This window comes from Triticum dicoccoides, chromosome 2A (genome assembly GCF_002162155.2).
Source record: "Triticum dicoccoides isolate Atlit2015 ecotype Zavitan chromosome 2A, WEW_v2.0, whole genome shotgun sequence".
Lineage (NCBI taxonomy): Eukaryota > Viridiplantae > Streptophyta > Magnoliopsida > Poales > Poaceae > Triticum > Triticum dicoccoides.
This window is the reverse complement of record NC_041382.1, coordinates 769,191,459-769,201,814: the sequence shown is the minus strand read 5'-3', so window position 1 is coordinate 769,201,814 and position 10,356 is coordinate 769,191,459. Positions and strand designations below refer to the sequence as shown.

At 41.6% G+C, this 10,356-nt stretch overlaps 1 protein-coding gene and 1 pseudogene across 1 annotated transcript in view; one reads left to right on the top strand and one right to left on the bottom strand.

The window, feature by feature from the left end:
* The first annotated feature begins 448 nt into the window (after nt 1-448).
* The window catches only part of LOC119357151, a 16,935-nt pseudogene continuing 7,027 nt past the window's right edge, over nt 449-10,356 (top strand).
* The window catches only part of LOC119357152 (putative callose synthase 6), a 16,775-nt gene continuing 8,376 nt past the window's right edge, over nt 1,958-10,356 (bottom strand). The window contains exons 20-42 of the mRNA XM_037624140.1: nt 10,243-10,329; nt 10,051-10,155; nt 9,849-9,940; nt 9,653-9,734; nt 9,413-9,573; nt 9,191-9,317; nt 8,986-9,092; nt 8,825-8,909; nt 8,575-8,726; nt 8,252-8,361; nt 7,938-8,171; nt 7,802-7,861; nt 7,495-7,678; nt 7,303-7,420; nt 6,807-6,929; nt 6,088-6,206; nt 5,912-5,995; nt 4,828-4,940; nt 4,521-4,750; nt 3,253-4,056; nt 3,088-3,138; nt 2,806-2,991; nt 1,958-2,561 (exon numbers count right to left, since the gene is read on the bottom strand). Of these exons, the coding sequence (XP_037480037.1) occupies nt 2,322-2,561; nt 2,806-2,991; nt 3,088-3,138; nt 3,253-4,056; nt 4,521-4,750; nt 4,828-4,940; nt 5,912-5,995; nt 6,088-6,206; nt 6,807-6,929; nt 7,303-7,420; nt 7,495-7,678; nt 7,802-7,861; nt 7,938-8,171; nt 8,252-8,361; nt 8,575-8,726; nt 8,825-8,909; nt 8,986-9,092; nt 9,191-9,317; nt 9,413-9,573; nt 9,653-9,734; nt 9,849-9,940; nt 10,051-10,155; nt 10,243-10,329 (3,654 nt within the window). The 3' untranslated portion in view covers nt 1,958-2,321. The remainder of the gene's footprint in view (nt 2,562-2,805; nt 2,992-3,087; nt 3,139-3,252; nt 4,057-4,520; nt 4,751-4,827; nt 4,941-5,911; nt 5,996-6,087; nt 6,207-6,806; nt 6,930-7,302; nt 7,421-7,494; nt 7,679-7,801; nt 7,862-7,937; nt 8,172-8,251; nt 8,362-8,574; nt 8,727-8,824; nt 8,910-8,985; nt 9,093-9,190; nt 9,318-9,412; nt 9,574-9,652; nt 9,735-9,848; nt 9,941-10,050; nt 10,156-10,242; nt 10,330-10,356) is intronic.

Sequence of the window (10,356 nt, the reverse complement as noted above, 5' to 3'; positions counted from 1 at the left end):
CAACAACAAAGCCTTTAGTCCCAAACAAGTTGGGGTCGGCTAGAGGTGAAACCCATAAAATCTCGCGACCAACTCATGGCTGTGACACATGAATAGCAAGCTTTCACGCACCCTTGTCCATAACTAGTTCTTTGGTTATACCCCAATCCTTCAGGTCTCTTTTAGCGGACTCCTTCCATGTCAAATTCGGTCTATCCCACCCTCTCTTGATATTCTCCGCACACTTTAATCGTCCGCTATGCACTGAAGCTTCTGAAGGCCTGCGTTGAATATGCCCAAGCCAAGCCATGTTAGACGATGTTGGAGAAAAAACAGGCGAGTCCCGCCCCGAAATGGGTCGGCCCAAAGCACGTGCCAGGCCGATCCCCGAGCTGGGGCCTTCGGTTTATGTTGGCGTGCCAGCCCATATGCTTACTGGTAGCAACAGAAGTTGCCTCCAAAAAAAAAAAGGAAAAAGTGACGGGGTGGCCGGCGAGCCTGCTTTCGGTGGAGTGGAGTGGAGCGGAGCGGAGAGCGAGCCTCCACTGTCGGCGGCGCTGTCGCCGTCGCCGTTGCGGTCGAGGGTTCGCGCGCGCGCGCGGTGGCGTTCTAATCTGGCCCTGCTGGGCTCTGGTGGCAGTGTTTAATTCGCCGGCGGCGGCCTCTGGTGGCGGAGGAGGAGGGGGGAGGGAGATGGCGGCAGCGGCGCCGTGCGCCGCGCGGAGGTCGTTCAGGGAGTCGCTCAAGGTGCTGGAGGCCGACATCCAGCAGGCCAACAACCTGTGAGTATGAGTACCCCCCCTCCCTCCCGCGAGAGAATCCCCTTCCTCAATTTCTTCAGTCTAGGGTGTGCTGTTTCCGACTGAATCCGTCTGTCCCCGGTGCTCTGCCGCAGGGCGTCGGACTTTTCGCGGGACTACGACGGGGCGTGCCTGCAGATGCGCATGTCCTACATGCCCCGCTGCGAACATTTTCCTCTTCCTCCTGCAGCGGACCGACTGCAGCATCGCCGGCGCCCCCGGCCTCCTCAGGATCCCCATCTACAAGGTACCTCTCTTCTGTCTCCGGGCCTGTGCTTCTCTTCCAGAATTTGTGCCATATATATTGTGCTGACAGTGCTCGTTGTGGCTGTGTTCTTACCGAATCTTGCCTCTGCTTCCATTGTCTCTGCAGGTTTATGTGGACGGCACCACAACCATTTGTCCACCCACGAAAGGAAACCCAGCACCAAGGAATTCTTTCTACGGTAACTAAACAAACGTCCTGCAGAAACTGAATAATAAGTACAGCCTTTGCGGTTAGGACCTGTGAACTGAAAATTTCCCATGTCTGTCTGTCTACCGCAGCTGTGACATTTCCCTCCCTTGTGCAACTGGAACACGGGATCAGCGACACCGACGACCCGAGGCAGAGGGTGGTGTGCTCGGAGAGGTACAGGAGGAGAGACGGCGAGGGGGAGGATAGCAAGAGGCCGGTCTCCAAGATAGAAGAGGAGTGTGGGATCCGCGTGGAGTTAAACAGCAGGGCTGTGCTGCATCCACGACATGTGCATCGAGTGCTACAGCCAATGGTGAGTGAGAACAGGAACCTGACCCTCGCGTATTTTTTTTGTTTTGTTTTGTTTCTCTGCCATGTTTGTTCAGTTCAACTTCAACCAACGAGTAATTAAGCTGGCATGACCATCATTTATGGAAAATATGCAGCAACCTCTGCATCTGCTCACCAGCTTCGTCCTTGGTTCCTACAAGGCCTCACCTTCTTACAAGTTAGGTTCTTAGCAGCCTGCTTCCGGTCCCGTCATGCTGGAGCATGCGGCGCCTGCCCCCGTCGCCCCAGAGCCCGCACAAGAATCAAAAGGATGCAACGCGTTAGCTAGGTTCGAATTGATTGATATGTAGTTTTGCTTTCAAAATTTCTTATGTTAATCATTGAACACTACCAAATCAAAATCTAATAAAAACATGATGAGAAATACTAAAGATTGTTTAAAAACTGAATTTAGCATTTAATACATGTATCCCGCAAATGCACTAACGACCTTGGTAGCTTCCCCATATAAATATGTGAGAAGAGAGGATGTAGGTCGAGAGGCAATGAGGGACAGTTGGAGTGAAATGTGATGCAGCAGCTCAGCTGTAAACAGGTGCTGCAAGGCTAGCTTCACGAGCACATTCAGATGACCTGGTGCACAAAATAGTATGTAACATGGCAGCACATAATGACAAAATATACATGGGAGCGAGGTCAATATATACCATGGCCTACTATCCATATGTTCCTTAAAGGTCAACCACATCTCAGAGAAACTAGCTAGGGAGGGAAATGAAACATGAACTGGTCATTCATTCGAACTCCCCAATGTCCTTCTGTCCGGCAAGGATCCTTGAGATCTGGAGGCCCCGGCTGAAGGCCTGGTTGAAGAGCAACCGTGTCTGGAACTCTGAGACAAAGGGAAACCACGACAAGAAGCCGATGGGAAGGAAGAGGATGAGACCCATGATGTTGTCATATGCCCTCCCTAGCTCCTGGATGGAGTCCCACAGTATAGTCCTCTCGATCATTGGAGCGCATGCTTGCCCAATCTGCGAAGAAGGAAGGGAGGCTCAACATAAGTATGCATGCATGCTACTAGAGTTTGCTTCTGATCAATAATAAGTTTTTCAATCCGTTAACTAGTAGAGAATTAATTAATTAATTAGTCAGTGTTGTTTTCTGGTTCTGTGCTTGTTCGCACGCTCATGAGCAGGTAGACTTTTTGTTGTTGTTGCATATACATACAAATTAAAGCTCGCAATTAATAGTAGATAAATAGAGGGTTTTACTCACCAGAAGAATACACCAACCAGTTGGTAGGAACCCGAGAGTACAAGCCAATACATCCGTAATTGTTAGGCCGCCTATAGCAAATAGGACCGCCATCACAGTGACAAAGCCAAGAAAGAGAATGCCCTTCAGGATGCGGAACATAAGCTGAAGATCTGTCCCAAATTTCTGCCGTCCTATTGAAACCATCTGAAGAGAATTGAGGTACAACATCCAGATCCAGATGTTATGCATCCATCGGAGGCAGGTAACTGGTCAAAATTAAACGAAATGCCAAAGCCTTACCTTCAATACTACTAGAACCGTCAGCATAACCAGCCATGACAACCCATACACCTAGAGGTGGATCGACAGGAAATGAAAAGTACATCCATTAGGATACACTGCAACCAGGCTGTATGCACTAGTACAAATTGATTAAAGCACATCTTAATTATGTAGAGAAAGTACCAGAATGCTTGTGCTGTGGCGCGCAATTTTGAGATGATACACAATACCATACTGGTAGATCAAGAAACGAAGAGACATGAGGATTTCCAAGATGAGAGCACGAATGCTGGTTTTCCTGAGGTGCGCTTGCTCACTTCTCCACCAAGCCTCCCAGCTTTGTTCCCCAGACATACCGATACCCCCACGGTTACCCATCCACTTCCTCCAATCTGTCCAGTCATCAACCGTCTTCTGCCACTCAAAGCATGATGGATTGAAGATAAATGGTGCAAACAGCCAAGATGCCACCATGAACCATATGGAGAAGGTGACAAATAGGTACAAGCTCGTGCTGGTGCGGTACGATCTTCCATAGGCTAGATATACAACCAGAAGTATCAACAGCTCAAGTCCTTTAACAAAGTGGCTTCGGGAGTACATGCGATAATTTTCAGCAAACTTTGCATGGTACACAACAAACCCACGTCCTGTAGGTATGTATTTGGCGCCACCATGGAGAATTGTCCGCCCGTAGTAGTGTGTTTTGGTGCCAAGCTGGAATGTGAAGAACACAGAGGCCAACTGAAGCTGCATGATGATGAACTCTCCTAATGCTGTGCGAAATCCCTTCTCTAAGCCCACTTCCATGACCATTGGGAGGACAAGCAGCAAACCAAGCTGGAAAACTGACTGTGAAGCGAGTACATTTTGAAGAGGCTCGATATTCTCCTGAATACGTGGATCCAGCAAAATAGACTTTTCCAGACCACTCAAGACGAGATATAACCTCCCATACAAAAATACATAGACTGTAAGTACAGTAACCTGAAAGGAGGAACTATGGAGTCAGTATCCCAAAATACATATATGCAGAATGAACACATAATACGTGTTGTCCTGTTGAGACCATGGCCATATTATCTGTAAAATTCATGGATAATAACTGAAATCCTGAGAGTGACCATTTTAAGGAAATCGTATTAATGATGCCAAACATTGTTGATTTTCATTCAAATGATGATATTGCTGCTTAACCATTTTAACATACTGGTGCATGATGATACAAATGGCTTGAACTTCGATCATCTCCACCTAATTCTCCTGTTTTCTTTCACAGGATTTTTTTAATCTATAAATAACTCTCATAATTTGGATTTTAAATAAATATTCACCACGATTCTCTCCTAGCTACCTACGGTCCAATAAAAAAATGCATCAGAAAGGAGATAGCGTAGGCATTACTTAGAGAAAATGTTCCTCCTTGATATCTTAAGTTAATGTATTCTTACCATGCTACTGAAATAAAAGCCAACTGTAGTGAAGTAGAAAGATAGCATTCTGTAGAAGTCAAATCTGCGTCCAAGACGATAGATGTCACGACTCAATGTTTGTTCACCATTGCCATTGGCAACCTTAGCTTCAAAGCTTGAAATTTGGTTCATTCCCACATCACGTCCTTTACCAACTTGCATGTACTCATGATGTGTGATATTTCCTCCTCTCATTGTTGAATTAAAACCTAAGAAACATGAAATTCAGTAAATGCATTTTCAGTAAGGGATGACTGTAAAATGTTTGCAAGAGATGTAGACTTACCTGAAAATATATCTTCGCTTAAATTTATAGTCTTGGAAGCTTTACTTATGCCACCCCTAGTAATATGGAAGAGTCTATCAAAAATATCAGGATGGCCATAATGGAACCGAACCCTGCAGTGGTACATTACAATGAGTTAGAGGGACACAAAGCCTCATGATCAAAAGAAAATGCGCATCTTGCATACATAAATAAACATACAAACATGAGAAAGGATTGAACAAAACTATTTAACAATATGACAAAAAGTTTAGTGATCCTTGCTTTCATCTCGTAATACTGTTAGTTGCCTTTGTACATAGTACGATTGTCTAACATGGTCTGACATATTTGTGCAACAATTTACCAAACGATCTTGAATTTCTTTCTTTACCCACCCACTAAACCTTCATATTCCCTAAATTCATGATAGTCTACTTGACATAAGTTGACGAGATCACAGCAAGTAAATAAAGATTACCAGGCTTCCCAGCAAATTGTCAGGACTGGGCGGACCATCTTAGCAACTACAAGTAAATCAAAGATTCTAGAGTATCTCTGGCCACATACAAAGTGTCACTTTATGAAACATGGTTTTATTATAAATTTCAGCAAAGTTGCAATTCGTGGTTAGAACAAAAGTACATATTAGCTACAAATTGTGGAACTTGAATTGTAATGGTTTTAAGGGGATACCAATCACAGTTAGCTCTTCTCTTTTGTCTAACCATAACTAGCAATGCTTTAACTCTTTATATCAGACTTACATTCTCCTTCAAAATAAATCCAATGTTCTTGCCCTCTTTGTAGCACATTATACTATTTTTCTAGGCTACAACTATATTTGACAGATTAGGAATGTAGTGTAGAGCATGTACATAATTTATTATACTTTATAAATGTTTAAGACTTAAAGTATCTAAAGGAAGTTATTTTTGGCACGAATTCCTCGCAAGATAAATCTGAAATAAATTAAAAATACTCCCATGGTCATGGACTTGTGGTTTGACCAAAACGGTAGTGGAACTGACGGCCAACTCGAAAAAAATCTATTAAAAAGCTTGGATTAATAGTTCTATACGAAAATAAAAACAATGGTACATACTTGAGAGGATTTGCCAGAACTCGCTGTCCAATCGTAACAAAGCTGGTCTCTTGATTTGACATAAACCAAGCAAGTGATGAAACACTAGATAGAAAAAAAGGTTACTTACAGAAAAATATATCATAAATGGGATGAACAAGATGATATTGGACAGAACTTTGGATAGATGGATATACCTTCCAGTAAAAATATGCTCCCGGAGACCTAATATAGTGGGTTTGCTCTTTCCATATTTGTCACTCTCGAACTCCTCCAGCACATTTCTCATTTTAAATGCCTCTTCAAGGTAATTATCCTACAAGTAAAGAGGCAATAGTTACCAGTAATTTATTACCATTGTCCTGTTAATTTAAATATCTAGGAATAGTTTAGGACCTTTAGGTTAGTTCTAACTGACTCCACATGGTTTCCCTATGACTCCTACATGCATATATTGACCATCTGGGCCACAATTCAGGTTATCGTTGTTTCTCTCTGCAACTAGCATGGTATTGGTATTGTAACCAGCATTGGGCTCAAGACTTAGATGTCACAGTTTAAGAGAATGTTCTCTATAGTTGCATGTGAACATGATTTTTAGTGTTTTTGGGCAGAGAAGAGTGTGCGGCAGCAAATGAACACGATCCAGTAGTACAATTGGATAGTGAGACTGTTTTGAGGTGTGTTTTGAGAATGTCGACCAAGTGTAGTTAGCTGTACCCAGTTTTTGCCCCAAAATTCACAAATGGCTGATGGATCTGAGTGAAGATGCCAAGGATTCATAGGAGTGAACCAAGTCACAGCTGCAGACCACATAAGCCTACATTGTTGACCTGGCTGGGCCTTCTTCGACAAACAAAGCTGATAAACTGGTTGACTCATGGGAACACGCACAATGTGAAAATGGAAACTGTACCTGATTCATATCAATGACCTGGAGTGCTTCTCCCCTGGTGAATATTATGGCATGATTTTGATTTTCAGGTTTTCCCTCTCCAATATTTGTGGGTTTGCCAGGAAGCTTGATGCGGTAAATTTCCTAAATCAAGTTTAGCACAAAATATAAAAATGTCACTGAACTAAAGATGCATATGCAACAGATGGTGAGATGCTGCTTTACATGAGTTTTCTGACTGTATACAACAACCAGTGAGTAAAATATGATGAGAAACTACTACCCACATACTCCCTCCGTCCCATAATGTAAGACGCTTTTTGACACTACACTAGTGTCAAAAAACATCTTACATTATGGGACGGAGGGAGTACAAGTGTAATTTTTGTTTAAAAATATTATCTAGAAAAGGAACATAAAAAATGAAGTATTCTATGTTTAATTAGAAAAAAAGGCGGTAAAGATTTTGTGCAAATGATGTTAAGTGAAAATATTTATCTTTATATTCAGCAAGCACCTCATCATACTTCTCACCCACTCCTTTGACAAGAACAGAATAATAAGTCTTCTCTGTCATTCCATCTTTATTCGGAGCTTCTACCTCGTCAATATAAGCAATCCGCAATGACGGGTACCTGTGCATTTTAAATATCAGATGGATTGTAGTAACCTTAATATTTAAGAGAAATGAATGTGTTAGATTTTGTACATCATCATGAGGTTAAGGATGTTCAGATAGCGTGCTTTCTCTTTGGAATCCTTGGATACTTTTTGCATGCCATAGACTTGGCAAGAGACAACATAGGTGAATTTGATATCAGCAATGGCCAGGTCCATATCTGCAACGGACTCACCATCTTGATAGGAAGGATCTGTTCTGCGATCCAATTTAGCTGCAACATACTAATGGACTCAAAAACATATGCAGATTTGCAAAGAATGGAATGAAAATCATGGGCATATTCGGAAAAAGTGAAAAATAAATCATGGAGAAAAAAAGGTAATCTGACCAATACCATTTTTATCTTGACTACATTGAATCTCAAGCGCCTTCCTGTAGTACATCATTCCTCTCACTAGCACAATAAAACAGAGAGTTAGATAACAAGATAGATGTTCGTTCATTCAACACAAGAGAGTTAGTGACTTTACCAGTTCTGGTGAGTGTCTGTCCCCTATAAGATGCCCAGAGTGAGATCTCATCCATCCTTGCTTTAAGGAACTCATCCTTTGGTTCTAGTTTTGCACGCTCAGTAGAGTTAGTGACTTTGCCAGTTCTGGCGGTTTGTCCCCTATAAGATGCCCAGCGTGAGATCTCATCCAGCATTGATTTACGGGACTCCTCATCCTTAGGTTTTATGCGCTCAAAAAAATTCTTCCATTCATCTGTTAGCATGCAATAGTTCGTTGTGAGCATTTACTGACAGCAGAAGATAATCAACATACACAACTGTGAGATAAATGACCTGGATATATTTTCTGTAAATAGAAAAGGATGGATATCCCATCCTCATTTTTTTTATGAAGATCTTCTGTCGAAAAGAGCACCTCCTCTTTGAAGTATGGAGTTAGAACACTGATGTGAAAACAGAAATGCTGTTAATTGGATATTCTCCAGCAAAAAATAATCGTAGAGCAGCACGATCAAAGCGTCAGAAGAAACAAAACTAACAGAGAAATCTATAGGTGAGTTCACCTAACAGTTCAAAAGGAAATTAACTACGTGCCAAGAAACAAAAAAGGATTGGTGAAAGCATAAGGTAGAGGGCTAGCAAGTTGGGTCTCTTACCTGAAGGACATCATGCTGCTGACCTGTGGAGCCCTTGGCATCTTCATAAATAGTGAGTTTGCAAAGAATGTCATCCTGCGCCGAGCTTCCAAGTTTATTGGTACATAAATTGCAGATTCTTTAGTTGTCAGCAACAATCGAAGCCTAACACACTGTTAACACAGAATTCCAATAGATAATGAGGACACCACTATTTGTAAACTTCTAGAAATTACTGCTATGGAAATAAGTTGCTAAAAAGATAAATGACCTTTTCCCTCCAAGCTTCATCCTTTATCGAGTCCAGATTTATATTTGCAAACAGTTGACTCTCTCTGTTCTCATCCTTCAAAATACTGGGATTTGCAAGAAAGTTGGTTGTCAAAACTTATTCCTGAAGGTGCACATTTCGGCAATCAGCATAGTTCTTACCCTTGTCCGTTCTTCATGATATCTTGTGTGATGATTTCCATTGTATCTTGTAATAGATTGGCAATCTGTGTCATTTTTACTGTGTCATTCCCCTCTTGCTCAATATCCTGTAAATCGATTGAACAGTTTTTGTAGTGTTGAAATGAAAATATTGTATGAAAAATATATCTTGCTAAGAAATCAAAAGAATGTTACTTATCAGTACCAATAGTAGACCTAGCAGCTTATTGAATTTATCGCTTAGCAGATGAAGTTCATCCAATCGGAAATCTCTCACAAGTGACCGGTTATGTATGCTCTCTTCAAGACTCTCACGTATTCGATCAACAACTCTGTATCCATGAAACAATGGAATAGTAAATCAATTAGTTAGCGACATAAGCACATACTAAATTAGTTTCTTTTGAAGAAACACGTTATGCCTTACTTCATATCACTTGTTTCTGCTATAAGGCTGTACAGAATATCTAACAATGTCTCGTAGCACTCTATTACGGCATAATAGGTGTATGGATCCTGTTTTATCCTCCTTAGTAGTTCTTCATCCCTTTTCTTGACACTCTTTGCGATATCAAGTGCCATTGGAATCTAAGACATCATAGTTATGAGCAAGTATTACCTCAGAGAAAATCGAGTGGTAAACAAGTGAATAATTAAATGAGCGTACCTTGCTAGCGAGAAGGAAAGGAGGCCACTGAGTAACGCTAGTGTCACCCACAGATGATGGAACAACCAATAAATCTTTCTCGCTTAGAAGCAAACACAAAACAATTTTAGAAGCATGTCAACAAAAAGAAAAGAAAGACCAACATCAACAACAAAAGCATGTTAACAAAAAGAAAACACTAACAGCAACAACAAACCTATTGCTTATTAAGTCTTCCTCTCGCAAAGAGCTGATGAATGCATTCCATATGTAAGAGAACTTCTTTTCCATATGTGAAGTCAGGTCATCCTGGTGAAAAGATTTTACACAAATATTAGACGAGACAATTAATCAGCTACTGTGTCAGCCAAAAAGAATGTCTGAAAAACGATTTCTAACAAAGTTCAGAGAATTTGAACCTGCCCATGTCTCTTTGGTTCACTACGATGTGTAGGCACAAGATTTTTACCAAAAGCTTTTGGGATTGCCTCGAATCTTGATCTTAACATCCCAAGGGTTCGGATCTGCAGGAAGGTAAACATTCTGCAAGCTTTACTAGCAGTAGGTAAAACATCAACACTCCCAAGGGTAAAAATAGACATGGTACGAACCTCTCCCAAGCGGCTGAAGGCACCATTTACTCCGCCACATACTGTGGAAAAAATAGCATACCATATTTGCGTATCCATGAAGTATACCTATAGGAAAAATTAAGATTATCAGCC